General features: G+C 36.5%; 1 protein-coding gene across 1 annotated transcript; it reads right to left on the bottom strand.

Annotated features, from left to right (window-relative positions):
• Nucleotides 1–1741: 1741 nt before the first annotated feature.
• Nucleotides 1742–4830, bottom strand: LOC110756378 (ammonium transporter 3 member 1-like). The gene is made up of 3 exons (XM_088251337.1): nt 4012–4830; nt 2679–2964; nt 1742–2420 (listed from the first exon to the last, which is right to left on the bottom strand). The coding sequence occupies exons 1-3, from the start codon at nt 4711–4713 to the stop codon at nt 1885–1887; spliced, it is 1524 nt and encodes a 507-aa protein (XP_088107463.1). The 5' UTR covers nt 4714–4830; the 3' UTR covers nt 1742–1884.
• Between the last annotated feature and the right edge of the window lie 17625 nt (nt 4831–22455).

Below are 22455 nucleotides of genomic sequence, written 5' to 3'. Positions count from 1 at the left end.
GTAAACAAACCAGACAAATCAAGAGAGACAGAAAATTTGAAATCAGGGAGACAAAGAACATACTAGAAACGCAAAGAGACTAATCCAGAATTCACTAGCAAGATATAGAAGGGTATTGAGAGATTAGGTGACTTTCAAATCAAACCTTTCAACCAGCTTTGATTCTCAAATACAGAACCTCCCTCTACATCTTATGGATCTGCGAAAATCTCTCAACTCTTTCATTGATATCGATTTTTTGATGATTTTGTAGAGAGTTTCATGAGGGTGTTTTAGAGAGTGCAGGAGGGTTTCAAGGAGGGAGAGATAAGGTTTTCAGAGACGGGGGAAAATCTGAAAATTTGTCGAGCGCGAATTCACTTAAGTAGCCTTTTTTTAGCGTGTTTTAAAAGACGACGCTTGTTAATGAGAGATAAGGTTTTCAAAGACAGGTGAAAATTTGAAAATTTGTTGAGCGCGAATTCACTTAAGTGGCCATTTTTTAGCGTGTTTTAAAAGACGACGCTTTTATAAAAAAAAGCGTCATCTTTACATATAATAGACGACCCTTTTTTATAAAAAAAAAAACCGTCGTCTTTACATATAATAGACGACAGTTTTTTTTATAAAAAGCGTCATCTTTACATATAATAGATGACCCTTTTTAAAAAAAAACCGTCGTCTTTACATATAATAGACAACGGTCTTTTTTTTAAAAAGGGTCATCTTTACATATAATAGACGACCCTTTTTTATTAAAAAAAACCGTCGTCTTTACATATAATAGACGACAGTTTTTTTTATAAAAAGCGTCATCTTTACATATAATAGATGACCCTTTTTAAAAAAAAACCGTCGTCTTTACATATAATAGACAACGGTTTTTTTTTAAAAAGCGTCATCTTTACATATAATAGACGACCCTTTTTTAAAAAAACCGTCATCTTTACTTTACAATAGACGACCCTTTTTTACAAAAAAGCGTCAACTTTACATATAATAGACGACCCTTTTTTAAAAAAAACCGTCATCTTTACTTCACAATAGACGACCTTTTTTTACAAAAAAGCGTCATCTTTACATATAATAGACGACCCTTTTTAAAAAAAAACCGTCATCTTTACTTCACAATAGACGACCCTTTTTTACAAAAAAAACGTCATCTTTACATATAATAGACGACCCTTTTTAAAAAAAACCGTCATCTTTACTTCATAATAGACGACCCTTTTTAAAAAAAAACCGTCATCTTTACATATAATAGACGACAGTTTTTTCAAAACAACCATGTCTTTACCAAAAAAAGGACACTTGATTTTTAAAAGACGACGCTTGTCATATCTGCTGTCGTCGTTTTTTGGTCAGATTTTAACTCTGAAGAAAACCTTTTTAATAAGACGACGCTTTTTTATTTGTGTGCGTCGTTATAAAAAAATATTCAATAGTACCTCCGTTTTTTAGTTGTTTAAGTCACTTATCCACGACGGTTTTTTTTATACCGTCATCTTTTTAAACACAACGACGGTTTTTTCTTCTACCGTCGTCTTTTTCACTTTTTGTAGTAGTGTCTACACCAAATGGGGCCTTTGTAGTTACTAATAAAGATCCAAGTACTAATGCTAGGGTTCAAGTAGGGGTAACACTATTCGAGAGGGTTCTGGTGATTATATTTTGTAAATTAAAAAAAGGGGCTAATAATCTTAAACATGTTAAAAATGGTTTGGTGTTCCAAATTTTGCTAAATAAAGTGCATAATAATTACTAGAGGCAATAGGCGATTAACATAAAATGTTGAAAAGACAACCAGAAAGTAAGATAATAATTGACAATAACACCTATTTTTCCTACTTTGTTTTTTCTTCTTTTTGGAACAAATTATTAACATAAATAATATATAACCTTGAGTTAGACCACCTGAGTGGCACCACTGGATGGATATTTTTGACCGTGTGACGTATCATCGGAGTAAAGCTCATGCCTAGTAACATCATGCAATTGTTCCTTCTCCCCATCACCCCACAATGCATATGCCTCTTCTCCATGCACTGCGTCATCCCCAATCAGCAACTGTTCCTCCGGCATGCGCAACGGAACTATACACCGTAAGACTAGGCAAATAATGGAGGTGGCCACAATATTCCATCCAATGATAAATAGGGCTCCTACAATTTGTTTGAGGATTTGCATTCCTCCAGAGCCTCCGTACACACCTCCGCGCGAGTTTGTGACGGGCAAAAAGAGTGCACATAGTTCAGGCTCAGCAAAAAGCCCCGTTAAAACACCGCCAAGAAAACCGGCCACGGCGTGGGTGTGAAATACACCAAGGGTGTCGTCAACCGCGGATAGCAGTTTCCATCTCTTGTCCACTATCATCATGGTGAACCATGGCACACTGCCTGACATAACTCCCATCACTATAGCGGCCCATCCTTGAACAAGACCTAATTGATTTACATATATAAACAATAATATTGTATCAGTCTGTGAACAAACAAAACTAAAATAAAAGCTAGCTAGTTAATATGGTTAATTGATTGTGCATGGTCAACACAACATGCCATGAGTCATGAGAGATGTTAAAAGTTATACAATGCATCACATGTTACTTTACATCTCCTTTGCACTAGGCTAGACCCATCGGCATATAATTCAACTTTTCTTTTGAAAAAAGTCACCTTGAGAGGTTACTTAATACGTACCTGCAGCAGGAGTAATACAGACGAGGCCAGTGATCATTCCTTGGACAGCTCCAATGACGGAAGGCTTCTCAAAGAAGATGACATCGAGCCAAGTCCAAACCAATAAGCTTGTGGCGGCGCAGATGTTGGTGTTGAGGACGGCCATGGATGAGTCCGTGTTTGCCGCGTACGGATCTCCCCCGTTGAAACCTGCCCATCCCATCCACAGCAACCCCGCTCCTGCTAACACCAGAAGTACGTTGTTTGGTGGAAATCTCTCCATGTCCTTCTTCACCCTTGGTCCTACCTATTCATAATCACCATTTCATTTTCATCAATTAACAAACAATAATAACTAATTAATACTCTCTTTTGTATATATATATTGCAATAAAAGCGATAGTGTAAACTACAAGGGAGAGAGAGTTTCTCACACACATACACACTATCAAGGTGTTATGAGGGTTCCAATATGAGATCTCTGATCTGCAAGTCAATGCTCTTTTCCACTATGCTAGATCCATTGACCTTTTCGTAGATTAAAGTAACTTAAAGTAATTTAGACTATGATTTTCATAAAATGTTACTAGAACAACTAAAAATAAAACATCACATCCGTCACATTTCATATATTCAATTTTGTTTTTGTTTTTATTTTTGATGTCCACATCTATATGGTCCACCCTTGTTGAGTTTTTGTTAATCTCACAATAATGCATCCACGCTTCATTAATTCTTTAAGCTCTTAGTCATATCAACTTTTTGTCGTTTCCTAACCTGAACTATACATATTGATGAATATTGTGATCCATATACATTTGTAGGTCATCATCGTTAATATTATAACTTCGTACCCAATTAAAATAATAATATTCCAACCTAGTAGACTTTTTGTGACTTTTTATGGGGAATCTTGTATTCGAATCTGAAGACTTTTTGTTTCTTCTTCCACCTTTTGAGGGAATCTTGTAATTGAAACTCATCACAATTTGATCATCCTATTAATTCTTCATGGAATATATATATATATATATATATATATATATATATATATATATATATATATATTTGTCTGTATAGAATGTTTTTTTTTTCCAATAGTCTAACAAAGCAAAAGACCCACTAGTGTAATGATTTGTAAAGATCCTGAGTTCGAGTTCTAATATCTGTGTAGTGTGTGTGAGTTTAGTCATTGATTAAATCCAAAGAAGAAAACGAAAGAAATTAAAGCCACTATTTTATAATTACAAGGAATTAATGGACTTTTTAATCAATAATTACCAGGCCGGCAGACGTTGACTAATGGAGAGAAAGAAAACTAGCAAAAGCGTAGTTAATTATTTAATTAATTTACCCAGTAAGCAGTGGTGAAGCCAGCAATCCCGGAAGAAAGATGAATGACATAACCACCGGAATAGTCCATTACACCCCAATGGAACAAGAACCCTCCACCCCACAAGCTGAACGCTCCGACCGTGTACGAAAATGTAAGCCAAAGCGGCACGAACATCATCCACGCCTTGAAGTTCATCCTCCCAAGCACCGACCCCGCCAGCAATATCAGCGTAATGGCTGCGAACACGCACTGAAACCACACCATGGTCGCCATCGGGTACCAGGGTGTGGCCTCAGGAGTCTCCGCCATCGGGTACCAGGGTGTGGCCTCAGGAGTCTCCACAGTCTTGTGGTCACTGAAGTAGTGCGTGCTCGCAGGCAGAGCTGCCTGGTTGATGAGGAACTTCTGGCCCAAGGCAGGGCCAGCTTTGCCCCAGAAGGGTAGGAGCTTGTCCCCAAACGACATCTTGTAAGCCCACGACACCCAGCAGATTACGACGGCCGCAAAAGCGTAGAGAGCCATGAAAGCTGAGTTCACTGCCCATTTCTTTTTTACTATGCTTCCGTACAGGATGACAAGACCCGGCACGCTTTGGAGGCCGACGAGTGTGGCTGCTACCATTTGCCATGCGTTGTCCCCTTTGTTCAACCATACTGGCACCGCGCCGGCACCTCCCTGGTACGCAACCGGCACGGGGTTAGGAGGAGGACTAGCAGCCATGGCCTAACTAACTACTTTCAGAGCTGCAGAGACTTGAAGAAGCTTTTATTAATTATAAGTGAAGGGTTCGATTCTACGAATGCGATGTGTAGGGAAAGCCAAGATCCAAAATAAGGGTTTTATTCTTGACCAATTAACAGGGGGTGATAAGGGTTTTATTCTTGACCAATTAACAGGGGATAAGGGTTTAAAAACCATAAAAAATGGTAGGTGGAGATGGGGGTGAAGACCAAGTTGATGATTGGAGGAAAGGTTAGGCAACTTGGCATATATAATAAAAAATTTGGCATAAGTCCAATTATGAGGAGAGATTTTGGGTGCAATCCACGCAGAAATTGTTGTTGATCTAAGTCCTTTGACTTTCACTACTACAAAAAGAGAAAAAGACGACGGCAGAACATACAATCGTCGTTGTATTTCAAACAACGACGGTAAAAAAAAAACCCGTCGTGGATAAGTGCCTTACTGTTGAATATTTTTAAAAGACGACTTTCACAAATAAAAAAGCGTCGTTTTTTAAGAAAGGTTTTCTTCAAAGTTAAAATCTAACCAAAAAACAACGACAGCAGGTATGAATCCACCGATGTAGAACATAAAGACGACAGTTCACCAAAAAATCTGCCGTGTTAACTCCTAACTAAACACGACCAACTGTTCTTATTCCGCGTCGTATAATATAATGGAATCCACGTCTGTATACTACGACGGTGCCTTCTCTGTAAACAGCCGTCTTAATTTTTATTTCTTTTTAAGATTTAATTATTTTTTAATTTTGGTAGCCTACGAAAATTAAAATGAGATCCCAAGAGGTATGATATCTTACCTTTGAGATCTTTGGATCCTGATCATAATCGAACCACCAAAGTGAGAAAGACAATATTTTAAATACACAAAATCCAAAAAGAAACCTGAACTGAACTGACTACTGCAAACTTTGAGAAAGACAATGTTTTGAAAGTTAATGATGTATGCGTTTTGGTGTATGGATACACCAAAACGCATACATCATTAACATCCAAATTATTGTCTTTGAGATGTGAGAGAGAGTGATGATGAATGTGCGTATGTGAGAGAGGAAGACGAGCCTCCGGAGAGATCAGAAGAACTTGGAACCCTAAATGAAAACTGAAACTGAAAGAAAGAGTCAAATTTATAAAATAAATCTTTTAAACTCACGGCGGTCCTTATAGAAATACCGCCGTGTAATTGTAAAAAACCACGTCGGTTATTCTTTAATGGAATCCACGTCATATAATTTAATGGAATCCACGTCGTATAATGTAATATAATCCACGTCGGTATATTAAAAAAAAGAGACGTGTTAAATAATATACCATGACGCGAGAGATTAATTTATCGACTTATTATTTTGGAGTGTACAACGACGGTACCTACAACACTACTGTCGTGTTTATTTACCACGTCCTAAGTTCAAATTACCGTCTTATTTTTTCAATTTATACGTCTTCCTTCTCTGTAAACCGCCGTCTTATTTTTATAGCTTTTTAAAATTAATTAATTATTCTTTTATTTTGGTAATAACACAAAACAAAATTTAATTCTCAATCCTCAACAACATTTTCATCTTAAAAGGCAAATCTCTTCCTTTTGTTCATCTTAAAATTTAAAATTTCATTTCCTCTTGATCAATATTTACACAATATATATGTGTACAAATTAGGCAAATACATCGTGGTTTCTTTTCTGCCTTCACCCTCAACTTGTTCAACTGTTTCTTCCTCTCATATGCAAGCTGGGCCCTCTCCTTCCTCTTGTTCTCAAGCTCCTGCACAGCCACAGATGAATAAAGTGTGAAAAGCTCACTTTAGAGCATCAGGAATGACCATCCTCTTTATCTTATCATAAGGAGCATCAGGAACACCCTCGTATGCCTTCAAACGGGCAAGTGCGGCTGCAAACCCATGCTTGTTCTTGTGAGGAATTATTCTGCAAACCCATGCTTGGTCTTGTGAGAAATCATTCTGCAAACCCATTTTCTTTCAGAAAGACAATTTCTTAGAATTTGATGAGACAGAGCAAAGGGCAAGAAGAAGTTGGAACCCTAATTGAAAATTGAGAGTTAAAAAACGCGTGAAAAAATCATATTTAAACAAATTATCGTAAATATCCACGTCGGTTCTAATATACATAGCGACGTCATATTTTAAAAATCAACGTCAGTTTAGATAAACAAGCGCCGTCATAACTACATCGGAAATCCAAAAGTCATTTGACGCGTATTAAAAAGAGAACGGCGTCGTTTTTAAAACCCCAAAGTAACCACGTCAGTTTATTAAAATACATAGTCGTTGAATTTCGAAGTACAACGTCCGTTTAGATAAAAAAAACCGCCGTCATAACCACATCGGAATTCCAAAAGTCGTTCGGCAGTTATGATAACCACGTCAGTTCAGAATTATTTACTGTCGTTATAACTAAATAATACGGCGGTTTTGTAATAAAAACGTCGTTGTATTGAACTCTTGGAAAATATATAAACTTTTCGTCACCTGACCTAATGTTCTACGGTTTTCTCTCACCGTTAAAATATCGCAGTTTCCCTCTCATTTCCCAAAAGCAACATCATCGTCTGAATCTTCGTCTTCATCTCCAAATCACCATCTTCGTCTTCGTCTTCGTCGAAAGGAAACTTTCTTTGCACGCCAAAGGTTTTTTTCTCACTCTCTTCCCTTTTTTTACATTTCATTTGAATGCCGTCGATGTCTGGAAACAAGATTCTGTCAAATTGAGGAAATCTTTCACTGGTTTTGATTAAATTCATAAGTCGATACTCTCACGACGCCAAAAGACGACAGGTCTGTCTTGTTTTCGACGAGAGAATGGACACACCACGACGGCCGTTAAATTCTACTGAATGCAAATTGCACGACGGTGGTTAAAAACCGTCATGGTGTGACAATTAATACGTCGGAAACAAGATAAACCCGTCGTCTTGTGGGAGAAGAACAATCGTTTTGTGTTTGTCTTTGTAAATTTTAAACCACGTCGGTTATTATGAGTAACCGACGTAGTGTATACATATTTACGTCATGAAAGATATAAAACTGTCGTCGTAATGTTCATATATGGTCTAAGAGACTGTTTAATAGGACGTTGCTGTTTTAGTGTTGCCGTCGTGTTTCTTTATTATTACGTCGTTTATTTTTAATAACCGACGTTGTTTTCCTTGCAGATTAATTAAAAATGGTTTCGAAATCTCAAAACAAGGAAGCTCAAGCATCAAAGGCCAAATCAGTTTCAAAGGCACAAGGGGATGAATCCAAATCAGTTTCAAAGGCTCAAGTGGAAGAAGAAAAATCAACTCAAAGCAAACCCTCGAAGAGGATGAGATTTTCCTCAACCTCCGAGAAAGACTCGAGCACAGCCACATTTATTGAGGAGCCAAAATCTGGCCGCGGTATCAGCACAATGAGCCATGTTGTGAAGAGGAAAATTGAGAAGGTTAAGCCTGTGTTTGAGTTCAACAAAAAGGCAAACCACATGGCGAGGCTGCTGTTGAGATGCAGTCTTACATTGGTGTTTTGGCACGCACCAGAGTCCCTCTTGTGGACAAGAAATGGACTCAAATACCCAAGGACGTGAGGGAGTAGATTTGGGAAGCTGTTCAAATGTCCTATGTTATTGGGGATAGGTACAAGAACATGGTCTTGTCGTCTGCCGCCAAAAAATGGAAGGATTTCAAGTATAATGTAACTAGGTAGTTTATCCTTCCATTCGCACATGACAGGGAGAGGTTAAGAGAAACCCCTGCGCTTTATAAGTTCATAGAGAAATCGAAATGGGATGCCTTTGTAGCTTCAAGGTTAACCCCAGATTTTGAGGCTAAGCATGCTGAACAGAGACAGAGGAGGGAGAAATTGGAGTACAACCATAGGTTGTCTAGAAAAGGGTATGTTGGTTTGGAGGACCATTCGATAGAAACCATGCCCGATGTTGAAGAAATCGATCGAGCTGTTCTATGGAAGAAGGCAAGAGAAGAAAAAACAGGAAACATCCCTGATCCAAAGGTTGCAGAGAAGGCAAAAATAATCGTAAGTCTCACTAACTCTGTTCTAAATTTGAAAAACAGAGTGTTTTATTTTTTATAGACGTCGTACGTTTAAATAAGCGACGTTATAAAATAAATACCACGACGGGCTTAATTTACCGACGTTTAAAAATGAATAGGACGTCGGTTTTTGAATAAAGTAGACGTCTAGATAGAATTAATACGACGGATTAAATTCCTCTATGAACTGCATTTTTGTTTTAAGTTTACTCACGCACACACTCTCCCTCTCTCTGTCTATTTCACTGAAATTTGTGGTGCACAATTTCTGGAAAAGAATGCATATTTCAATCGAGTTTTTTCACTTCTTCATTAAAAGTTACGACGGTTTTATCTTATCTAGACGTTAGAATGTTTATACAACGACGGTAATTTTGTGCAGCCGTATGTAATTAAGTTCTACGTCTGTTTGTTCAATAGTCCGTCGTCTTACTGTAAATACTACGACGGTCTTTGATTTATGTTTGAATATACGACGGGTTTTATCTCACGACGTTGTAAATTATAAACAACGACGGTATTTAAATACAAACATATTAAATTTATACGACGTCAGTAATTTAAGAAAACCGTCGTTGTTTATAATTACAATGTCGGTTGTTTTATCTGTTTTACACCCTGCTCAGTTTCTAACAATCTCTCTTTCTCTCTTTTAGGATGATTTGCAAAAGCAAGTCTCCGAAGGCACTCTAACTGTCTCCGGGACCAATGATGTCTTGACTCTTGCTTTGGGAACCCCCGAGCATGGTGGGAGAGTCAGAGGAGTTGGTGCTGGCGTTACCCCAACTCAGTTCTTCAATTTGCCGAAACAGCAGAGAGTGAAATTTGGTGACAAATTGAAGGAAAGTGTGAGGGAGGCAGTCAGAGAAGAGACCTTGAGGATTGAGGCGAAGTCAAGGGAAACTATAATGGAAGTAGTCAGAGCAGAGAGGGAGGCTATGTTGGCATATTTCCGTCAACTAGTTCCTAATTTTGATCCCAGCCAGATGCTCAAAACCCCAATTTCTCCAATTACTCCAATTAATTTACCCCCTCAAGATCAAAGCCCAAAAAATCCAAAAATTAAACTGAAAACTACCAAGCATTTAAATATTGTCTCTATCCTAAAAAATTGTAATTTTAGTTTTCAAAGTTCAAATGATAACAAAATTCAAACAAATTTAGAGACAAAGCATGGTACTCCTTATACTTTACATAACATAACCCTAAAGTTTATGTGATCCATTGGTGCCCATAAATTCAAAATTATGAAATCCATATTTTAGCCTACTATTGTAGAAGGCATTGTTGTAAGGAGTCCATAGCAATTTTTGTTTCATTTTTCTCATACTTGTGTATTTTTTTAAAATTATTGTAACATTTAGGGTTTAGGGTTTTATGAAACGACGCCGGTTTTCTCCCACTGTTTTTGGTCAACTACAAAATCCAAGACTAATTGAATTCGGTTTACGACGTCGGTTATTAAATAGCGACGTCCGTTATGTTTACAACGTCGGTGTTGTATAGAAACCGTCGTTGTAAGTGAGAATTAGACGTCCATGTAAGTATTGACCGTCGTCGTTGAAAAACGCAGTACTTGAAAATTTTTGGCCGCGACCTAAAATTTTCAGAATTTCTCTTTAACCCTCAAATAGTTCATTCTCTCTCTTCAACATAAATTTGTCTGAAAGTTTTCGCTCTCTCTCAAGCAGTTGTTAACTTGTTATGTTCTCCCAGCTCTCTCTCAATATCCATGTAAGTACAACTCTAGTCCCTTTAACCCTAATTCTCTGAGCTCTCTCTCAAGCTTTTGTTATATTCTCTCAGCTCTCTCTCAAAGCATTGGGTACGTAGATTCTCCAAGCTCTCTCTCAAAGCATTGGGTACATAGATTCTCCAAGCTCTCTCTCAAGAAGTTGTTATATTCTCGCAGCTCTCTCTCAATATCCATGTAAGTACAACCCTAGTCCCTTTAACCCTAATCTCTTCTTAAATCCATAAATGTTTTCGTTGGTAGCTATGGGTTCTTAATTGGTAGCTATATTAGGGTTCTTTTATGTTTTGGTGTTTGCATTCTTGTAATAATTGCTCTCTGTTTGGGTTCTTTTATGTTTGTTTGGCCATGGGTTCTTGGAAAAGGAATGCAGATGGGAGATTTAAGCTTTTTTTTTTTTTTACGACGACAACGGTTGACGGAACAAACCATCGTCCAAATGTTTATTATACGTCGGTTGTTCATTTACTCCCATCGTATGAGTTTTAAGCCGCAACTGGTAGCCTAAAGATGACTGTTTCTCCATTAAACGTCGTCTTTAGGCTACCAGAACCCCGTTCAAATTTCTAGGTTTGGGTATCTTAATGACGACGGTGACTATAGTGGGTGAGTTTGGGAGTGAGAATATTAGAGATGGGTGTGAAGATATATGGATTGATTGATTGTTGTAATGTATGACATTAGTTATGCAGTTAATTGTATGACATTAATTCATAGCTCTGTATATCATTTTAATTCCGATCACATTTTCATTCTGCAGGCTTTGGGCACAACAAATCAAAAATTAAAAATAATCGGTTAAAGTTGAAAATACGACAGCCAAGTTACAAAAATCGCAAAAAGAGACGTCTACAAAATAACCAACGTCGGGTTTTCACAACCGACGTGGAAAGACAACGCAAAAATGAAATAAAAACCGCCATTTGAAAAAGAAACCACATCGGTTAATTAAAATTCATTTCAAAAAGGTTAATAAATATTTAAAACAACGACGGTAAATAAAATAATCAACGATGAACAATAAAGTATAACACGACGGCAAAGCTCAAACCGACGAATTTACGGATATAATCAACTGATGATTAACGTCGTAAAAACATTGTTGCACGTTAGTTATAATTAAACAATTGATGTTTCGGAGAATACACACGTCAAAAAAGGTTATGAAAGAGACTTAACAAAGACTAGCCACGTCATGGAATAAATAAATAACCGACGTAGTAAGTATATAATAACGTCGAATCATTGAATTCTTGGGACATAATAAAGTATAACCACAACCTTTATTTTACAATAACCGACGTCAAATCCATAACTCAAGGCGTTTCGTTACTTATTAACGACGGTTAGACTAAAAGAAATGACGTCTCAGAGATTACACACGTCTAAGTGGCCCACAAAAGAGACTTTTAAAATGCCAACCATGTCAAAATCTACAACCACCGACGTTATAAAATACTAACAACGTCCTAAAATGTGACTCCTAGGCCATAGTAAATGGATTAAACATGACAGGTGTAATAACCCAAACCTTAATTAGTATTTAACTATTAATTTAATGAAGGAAAAGACTAAACTACCCTCGGAATAATTTATTAGGTTTTAAGTTGACTTTTTTGACCGGGAAAGAATTTGGAAAATCCACTTGTACCATTGCGTAGAGCACGACGAAGCGACTCCATAGACACGTAATGGGCTCAATTCCGAGTCGTATTGAAGAAATTACGAGTATTTTTACGCAAATGGACAAAATTGTAATTTTGGAAAATCATATTTTTAAATCTGATTTCTTCCTTCTCTCTCTCCACACTCTCTCTCCTTGCGTCTCTCCTCTCTCTCCCCGATACCAGCCCAGCCGACACCCTTCAAACCTGCAAACCACCGCCAGCCGCCACCACCTCGCACCGGACCGGCCAGGATCTGACCGGCGTCACCCCTCCCAGCCGTCCGACGTCTTCCCCGACCTCCAGCCGCCTTGGTTTCGTCGGAAAACCACGAAAACCACCGGTTTTCATTCGAAAATTCGACGACGTCGTACGTCGTCCTTCGGCCACCAAATCGAAAGATCGAGGTATGAATCTTCGACTATTTTTCATCCCCTAGCTGATGGTTGGGTAGGTTTTGAGAGATTTCAAGGTTTGTTAGGTTGTTTTTCTGCCGATTTTGCGTCGCCGTTATCAGTCACTTCCGGTCACTTTTTGGCCATGGTCCAAGAACAAAAGTGGTTCCAAATAGGGTGTATTACCTAGGATAGGAGTTTGGCACGGCGGTTTGGAGATTTTCCGGTCGCCGGAAATTGTTAGGCACACCCACGCGCTGCCGGCGCGTGGCCGGCACATGGGCCAGGTAGCAGGGACCACCCTTGGTCCCAGAACAATCCTCGTGTCCTCACGAGCGCGTAGGATTTTGCGGATCTCAATTCGGATAACGTTTGAACCCCGAACGGATCTCGCATAGTGTGCGATTTCCGGTTTCAATACGTTCAGACCGTTGGATCATAGCTAAACTGGAGTATGTTGATCTAGGTATTTTCAGGATCGTGTAGGTTTTGACGGATGATAAATCAGAGTCCCGGATGCTCCGAAAAAGCCAACCCTAGGGCTAGGTTTACGGAAAATCGTTCGTCAGTCCGATCGTACAATCGTGAGCAATTCGACCGTCCGATCGGGACCAAACTTTCAGGAAATGTGTCCGAGGCTTGTTGGAACCTCTAGGAACGATCGGATCGGAATTCTGAGGTCGTGGACCCCACGGGGTCCCAAGTTGACTTTTGGGACCTTATCGCTTTTGAGTCCCTAGGTACTTTTAAATCGTGCCCGTTGAGAGAAAAGCTAATGTGGGCATAGGATTGATCTTTAAGTTGATGCATGCACTTTTAGGAGCCGGGGTTCAGGGTTTTTAATTTAATATTGTATTACTGAGCAGAGTTTTTAATAAAATATTATGATGTTTATACAGGCACCCGGGCACCAGGTGACCCGCAGAAGGGACCTTCAAAGGGTCCAGCTAGCTCAGAGTATTTGTGAGTGGACTTTTTGTTTTCATAAATGAATTTATGCAATTTAATCTCATTATTTGATCTTGAATGAGTTTATTCATTGATCAGAGTTTTAATAGCTTGATTTATCGCTTTTATATGTTTTATTATTATATTTTATGTGCTGCCGAGTTGAGAGTGCCTAGAGATTTTGGCATACTAGCGTTTTAGATAGTTAACAGATAAAAGGGCAGCAGAGTTCATAGTTAAATAAGAATTTATTTTATTTCTCGTTTAAAATTATTTCTGAAACGATATTTTTTCTTAGAAACCACCATAGGTACCCAAGATTAATTAAGGTTGCCTTCGATAAATAAGTTGCCTTCGGATTTAAATGGTTGCCTTCGGTCATGATGATGTCTACGGACATCCAGTTGCCTTCGGTTATAATGATGCCTACGGACATCTAGTTGCCTTCGGTTATAATGGTGTCGACGGACACCCTGTTGCCTTCGGTTAGGTCAGCATGCTTGACACTGCCCCACGAGTTGCGGGGACGCCCGGACCGTGAGGTGCGAGATTGCGGATCAGGTTGACCAAGTGTCCCCTGAATCCTGCGAGATTGCGGTCTAGGTTGACCTTGCGTCACCGAGATCTGCGAGAATGTGTCACCCCGGTGGCACGAGAATGGAATTGACGGATTATAAAAGAATGGAATTGAAGGATTGTAAAGGAATTGACGGAAAATAAAGGAATTGACCGAAATCAAAGGAATTGACGGAATATAAGGAATTGACGAATTGCTAAATGGGAACACCTAGGTGGTAGATTTAAAGTTGATTTCAATGCTTTCGAGGACTTAATGTTTTAATCAAGTGTGTGATTGACTATATATATATATATATATGAATGCATTGATTCCAGTACGAGTATTTATATAAGAAATGATTTAGTTTTATAATTGTTTTTACAGAGGGGTTAGTATGTTTATATGCTATTTTTTCTAAAGCTTTGTTTCTGGTCTACTCACCCTTTAAATGTTTTGCGCCCCCAGGCAGTAAGCGTGCACAGTGAGCCACCACCGGGCCGAGTCCATCATCCGCCACCTTCCTTGACAAAGTAGGGCCTTGTTTAATAATTTTATACTTGTAACCTAATCTGTGTAGAGCTCTGATATTGCCCTAGAACACTTGTCTAACTGTTAGTATGTAAATTTTTGTATGCTGGCAGTTGGTGTATATTTTTATATGCATGTTTGACAAGTGTAATCTTGGGTTTGGTCCGTTTCAGGGGAGACTCTGCTGAGTTTTTTTTTTTGTAGAAGTCGAACCCCAGTTGTTTTAGAAATTTTTGACTAGAAGGGCAGTGTGGTCATTTGTGCTCGGCACTTGCCAGGTGTCGGATACGCACAGGGTTCAGCTCGGATTCCAAAGTGGAATTTGGGTCGGGTCCTGTCAACAGGTGTTTTAATTAACCGACGTGTAATATTAAATCCACGTTGTTGGTTTCTATGTTCAAGCCGTCAAAATAATTTTCAACGTCTGTGGTGACCTCAAGGGTCGTGGTTATTTTGTTTTTACGTCAGTCCAAATAAATATATGCCATATTAAATAATTAACACGTCACTTTTTTGACAAAACGGACGTCTAATTTACCATGTTATATGTTTTAGACGTCAGTTTTTTTTTATTTAGTGAACGTAGTATTTATTAACCACGACGGTTTATACGTTTTACACGTCGGTTTTGTTTTAATTAGAGACGTTGATAAACTGATTTACGTCGGGTTTGTATCTGTTTTTGACATTTAATATTATTTAAACGTCTGTGTTTTACTAGAATCGTCGTCTAATATAGTCGAAAGTTGTCTTTGTATGCTTTTATGTATGAAATAGACTTCGGTTTTAGTTTGTTTTATGACGTGTAATATATTAACCACGTCGGTTATTTGCCATCGTTATTTCATGTGTTAAAAGACGGTGGTCGATTTCACGTCGGTTGTAAAACATTATACACGACGGTGGATTCCCGTCGTCTATTTCATTTTTTGTAGTAGTGTTTTGCGCCATATAAGATTACATGCCTATTTTAATTTATTGATATTTACTTTTTTTTATTTTTTATTTTTTGTTCCAGTTATGCACCTAAAATATAAATAAGGTAAATTATGAATTCTTAAAACTGGTAAGTTATTGATTTGTAGGATATTAATTATCATATTTGATTTGAATTTAGTTGCAAATCTATTTATTGAATTCTGAAATTTTCCCAAGGTATACCGACATCAAAATTTGTAATAAGAGTTCATAAAAACTTCATACCTTAACAATAGGTACCTATGCATACACCTTGTATGCAGTATGCTGGTAATTAAACCCATAAATTACCTCTGGTCCAGGTAATTAAATCCATAAATTACCTCTAGTCTAGGTAGTTATACCCTCTAGCCCAGCTAATTGAACTCATATAATGTCTTGGTATGGATCTTTAAACTCAATTGAGATAAAAATGCATAAAAAATTTCTTTGGAAAAATTAAAAAAAACACTATTACATGGAAGACATGTACGTATGTATATAAATGAACCTTCAGAAAAAACTGCTTAAGAAAACTCAAGAAAAAAAGACTTACCTGTAAGGTAGGTACATATATACCTGTATGTATTAACATTATTTACCTGTATGTCAGGTACATAATTTAATGTGGGTGCTTGTCTGATCGATTGGTATAATATGTGAGTCTTTACTTTTTATTGATTAAATTGTATTTTATCTATGTATTAGGAATATTATCAAGGAAAAAAAATTCAAAATTCAAAATTTGGAATTCAATTTCAAGGAAATAATGCATTAAATTTAGATTTTCAATGTGTTTTCCTTATTTACCTTAAAGGGTAAAATCGACACAACAAAAAAGTAATAAATGTCAAAGGACCTACATCTAAAACCAAAAATATGAGAAATAGACCCAATAACAGCTAATCGTTTTGGACCTAGATCTAAGAACCCCTAATATTTATAATAAATTGAGCTTAGACCCATAAAATTCATTTTAAATCACATACAACCCTTCCTTTTATTTTTCTATTTAAAATACCCAATTTTTTCAAATAATACCCGATGACCAGGATCTAACTAAGCAAGTTACCTAATATAACTTAAAATCTTATTTATTGTATTTTTCGAATTCCAAAACTACCCCTGTTTATAAGTTAATGTGTTATAGGGGGTGTAACTAATGACACACGTTGAATTTGAAAAGATATCCAAATCGTTGTAATGGATGTAGGAATTAATTTAGAAACTTATTTGAAATTAAATATTAAATTCAACATAACGTATTAGTAATCTATAAGTGATTAACGTTTTGGTTTATTTAATAAAAAAATTATGTTGTTTTCCTTTTATGAATTATACAACTAGTAATCTATTTTATTATAGTTTTATGAAAAATAGTGTACATTCTAATTATGTTGAAAAATAATTTGATAATCTATTTATTGTTTGTTTTTTGAAAAACATTTTTTTTAAATGAATCTATTTTTTCTCTAAATAATGTACCTTTTTTTTTTCTCTAAATAATGTACCCTTTTTTCTCTAAATAAAGGACCTATTACTTGTTTTATGAAAAATAATTTGATCATCTTTTTATTGTTTGGTTTATGAAAACATTTTTTTTAAATGAACCTATTTTTTCTCTCCAAATAATTTACCTGTTTTTTTCTCTAATAATATACCTAGTATAATGAACCTATTTTTTCGCTAATTTTTGTATCTATTTTTTTCTCTAAATAATGTACCTATTACTTGTTTTATGAAAAATAATTTGATAATCTATTTATTTTTTTTAATGAACCTATTTTTTTCTCTAAATAATGTACCTATTTTTAATTTATAAAAAATGTGCACAAATTTCAATTATACAATGTACCTATTTTCTATAAATTATTGTGTACCTGTTTTTAATTTATGAAAAATGTATGGAAATTTCAATTGCAAAAAGTAACTAACCTAGTTTTTTTTTTGTTTTTTTGGTAAATAATATACCTATATTTTTATACAAATACATTTATATTTATATTTTTCATATGTACATTATTGGATATGTAATTTACATATTTTATTTTTGGTTTGCAATTTTAGAGCACTTCCAGCAGTTTGCCCCTTGCCAAGGCAAGGGGGGGCTAGGGCAGCTACTATTCATGTGAATAGTGGCTGCCCTTGCCATATTAAGCTATGTGTGTTTCCAGCAGTTGCCCTTTGCCATGGCAACTACTATTCATTTTTTTTGTTTTTTTCACAACTTTTTTTACTTAAACAATTATTTTGGATAATATTTTCGGATAAGATTTTTGGGTTCCTACATGTCAATACTATTCATATCGGATAAGATTTTCAGTTTCAAATTTAAGATAAATTTCAAAAATCCAATTTCAGATAAATTTCAAATTTCAAATTTAAGATACATTTCAAAACTTGAATAATAGTAGAAAGAAGAATAAAATGTATGAGGATTTGGTGTTAAAAGTGAAGAGTATTGGTTGGCATTTATAGTATTTTTTAGTAATTTTTTTTTTAAAATATTCAATTTTTTTTCATTTTTTTATTGCACAAAAATTGGCTACCATTGGATTGGAGGAAAAAAATCTGATCGGAGAGCTCAGAGTGCGACACTTGGAAGAAGCTGCTGATGTCATGTTTTGCCCTTGGGCCAGCACTAGGGCCAGCCTTGCCCTCAGGCCAGCCCAGTCTGCTAGGTCCCACCATCAACCCGGGCAATAGTTTGTTGCTGGAAACAGCTTTTTGGCCCACCCCCCCAGCCCTCCCCTTGGCTGCATTGCTGGAAATGCTCTTAGAGGGAGACATGTTAGAGGGAATGGCAACCAAAAGAAATGGGGTGATTGATATGCTATTAATAGGGAGTTTTAATTACAATTATGACAGTTAATGAAATGCTTGGAATAAATTATAAATAAAATATGAAGTTTGATGGCAACGATATAAAAACATAGAATATTATGATCTCTTATATCCTACTCATTTAAGTTTGAAATTGGGTTTTACACATAGATTTATAGAATGATGGGTACATGTCTAGGAAATAGAAATTGGAGAAACCTATATTGAACAAACCCTAAAATTTAAGATTCTAGTTAGGGCGGCATTTGTCTTAACAGTTTGACTTTTATAGATCAAAACCAAGAACAACTGTATGCAGTATCTGTCCCGTAAATCTTTCCTCAAAAGTAGCAGAATCTTTCTTCATTACCTCTTATCTTATATAAGCTGACACCTGAATATTAATCTCAATTCAACGGGATATCCCTTCACTCTCACTCACGTGCCTAGCGCAAACTAAGCTTGCCTACCATGTTCTTATATCATATCAAGCTCCAATAATAATACAACTCGTCATATACCACAATTTTATATCTCTTTCTTTAACTCATACCACAATTCTATATACATTAATTTGTAAACTAATTTATATGGTAGCTTGAGTCGGACATCCACATCTCTTATTCAAAATTTTATTCTTTCAATTATTTTTAGTAATATTAAAACATTAAGAAAACTTACTTTAACTGAGAGAAAGAGGCATCAGAATCATTCCAATTCCTTCTTTTCCTGCGTTTACTAACACATGAGTATTAGAATGATTCCAATTTCTTACTTCTCCTGCGTTTACTTACACATACAAATAATAATAATAATAATGTTACTCTTACCACATTTGTATACTACATTTTCATACCACCTTATGTGGCAGATGAGTTGGACAACCACATCAATTAAAATTAAGGGCTAACATCATTTTACCCCCTCAAGGTTTGGGGTCATTCTTGAAATGGGCCACGGGGTTTTAATTTTGTCAATTTACGCCCTAACGTTTTAAAATTCAACCAATTTACACGTTCCGTCAGTTTGACCATTTGACCTTCTATTAAGTGATGACGTGGCAAACATTGGGTCCACTATTTTAGCTTAGGTGTAATTAAATATTATTAAGAAATAATATTTAAAAAATTAAAAATTTTGACAGATATTAAAAAAAACCCTAGATCTCATTTTTCTCTCTCCTACCTCACTTCGTCAGAATCTAGCAACCTCTCCTCCTCCCCCATTAGTTCCTCCTCCCTCTCTCTTGATCATCTGGCAGTTTACGTGCCTTGCAAGCACATCTCCAAAGATGACCTGCCAACACCTCAAATGTGCTATACTTGATTGTATTAATATTCCCGCCGTCATCTTCCACAGAGTTGGCTTTCAAGATGTTGAGCTGCTCCCGCGTAAATCTAAAAATGGACGTAGTAGTATTACTTGTGCTTTTGAGATGATCATAAGCTAATTTCATCTGTGGAAAAGTTTGATATTCAACGTGAGGAAATGCTGGCTGAGGTGGATCTCGGGCACGAAGTAACATCTTGTTCATTAACGGTGGTTCAATATTTGAGAGATCAAGATCATCACGAGCGATAGCAGACCATGTATTTACTCAAAACAAACAGACAAATAGACCTAGATCCAAACAAATCTAGACTATCTGGGGAGGGGAAGGGGAGGAGAAGAGGGGATAAGAGGAAGGGAAAAGATGGAGAAAAAGAATGGGAGATGAGGAGAGGAAGGGGAAGATGGGTGGAGAGGAGGAGGGGCAGTGGCCACCTCCTCCTTGCAGTTGGTTGTCGATAAGGAGAAAGGGGACCAGAGTGTGGCTAGAGTTTTAAGTTAAACATGCCATTTTAAGTTTGAACTTTTATACAAATAAATTAAACCACAATTTTTGTACATGAAAAATAACAATTTTGTAATAAAAACCATAATTCTCCAATACCTAGATATAAAAAGTCACATTCTCATAAAATAAAAATCATAAAATTATAAATCCCAAAAGTAAACTATAAAATAACCATAATCTATATATAGTTATAAATAATCATAATCAATATACATTTTAACAAATTTAATCATCTCCTCACCGTTAATTGCTTAAATGGACATTAGAAATTTAATAGAAGTTGTAAATATATAAAAGACAAAATTGGGCCTTCAAAGAATATACCCAATTGCAGTCCCAGACACACACAGATTTCAAATATTACAAAAACCCAGGAAATGTAAAAGATAAAATGAAAAAAAAATCCAATATTGTATGTCAAATATTTATAGAAAAAATGAAAATTTTCCGGTGAATTCAAGCTTTATCCTAACCTAAAAACTATTGAAGAATATAAGTCTCATATCGGAAACTTGACTAAAGAAAATACAATATATAAATGGTTCCACTACTAAAATCATGGAGACCTTTTGTGATAAAAACCCCACACCTATTGGGCATTGTAGGTGGTTAAGTAGGGACAATATCGGTGTTGCTAGTAGTGGACCCCTACCTGAATTGGGCCTTTACCTTTACCCAATATGTGGTGGTCACATGTTGGGCTTGAATGTTTACCCTTACCCAATACGTGGTTTTCATGTGTTGGGCTTGAATGATTGACTCCGATGTGGACTTGGCTCCACGTGTGGCCCATTATGTGGTGGTCCCACGTGAGGGGGCGTGTTAAAGAATATAAGTCCCACATCGAAAACTTGACTAAATAAAATACAATATATAATGAATGGTTCCACTACTAAAATCACCGAGGCCTTTTGTGATAAAAACCCCACACCTATTGGGCTTTGTTGGTGGTTAAGTTGGGGACAATATCGGTGTTGTTAGTAATGGACCCCTGCCCATATCTTTAAAATTTTACAAAAACTACTCAAATATTGTCAGAGAATTTAATAATCAAAACTCACAAACAATCTAAACAAAAACAAAAGATGTTGAGAATATCAATGATGAAATGATCACTTATGATGAAGAAGTTCATATGAGAAATATGATAAGTGAAGAAATGGTTTGGGCAAGAGATGGAGGGTTTCGCTAGAAATTGCTCAAGTTCATCGAAGATGATTGAGTTTTGTCGAAGGTTATGGAGGCTCAACGTTGGGGATGAAGATTGGAGGAGACGACTGTGACCTAATCTATCGGGGTTGGGTTGTGCTCGAATGTAGCTTATTCGAGTTTATCCCATAGTTTTCGTTAGGGGTGGGCATGGTCCAGTTCTCACCCTAAATCAGAACCGGCACTATTTAATTATAAAAAAAATTATTCGTTTCAGTACAGTTCAATTTCATGCAAAAGGAGGTGATTGGGCCTAGAAAAGATAGGTGATTTGGAGAAAGATTAGTTACGGGCTTAGAAATTTAGCAACCGGGTTAAATATTTATTAAAAAATACGTAGTCGGTCTGGTTCAACTCGATCAAGCATTTTCGCTACAAGAATCAGAACTAAAACTACACAAAACCGCGATTTTTGGTCAACCCAGTTTTTCTCGACTTAGTTTTCCGGTTTTTCAGTTTGAATGACACCTAGTTTTTTGGTTGGTGAGGGTGTTCCTAATCCTACTAAAATTGAGCCTAACAGGATTAGAATTTAGAAGTAATCCAATCCAAATGAACTTGGACCACCAAACACAGGAGTTGGATTTTGGATCCAATCAATGTTTCTATACATCCACCAAATGCAAAAAATAAAAATAAAATCTTGTAACGAGGATATCACTGTTTTGCTATCCTCTGCCATTAATGCAATGACAAGTAAAAGAATTATCCTGCGTGTCATTGCGCTATTGATCGGGGATAACAAAAAGTGTTATCCCCGTTGCATGAAAGTCTCTCTCCACCAAATGGGGCCTTTGTAGAAACATTGATTGGATCCAAGTATTAATGCTAGGGTTCAAGTAGGGGAAACACTTTCCGAGAGGGCTCTAGTGATTATATTTTGTAAATTAAAAAAAGGGGCTAATAATCTTAAACATGTTAAAAATGGTTTGGTGTTCCAAATTTTGCTAATAAATAAAGTGCATAGTAATTACCAGAGGCAATATGGCGATTAACATAA

The sequence above is a fragment of the Prunus avium genome, chromosome 4 (assembly GCF_965620075.1).
Source record: "Prunus avium chromosome 4, drPruAviu1.hap1.1, whole genome shotgun sequence".
Taxonomy (NCBI): Eukaryota; Viridiplantae; Streptophyta; class Magnoliopsida; order Rosales; family Rosaceae; genus Prunus; species Prunus avium.
Note: the sequence above shows the minus strand (reverse complement) of the source record. Positions and strands in the feature narration are given on the sequence as shown.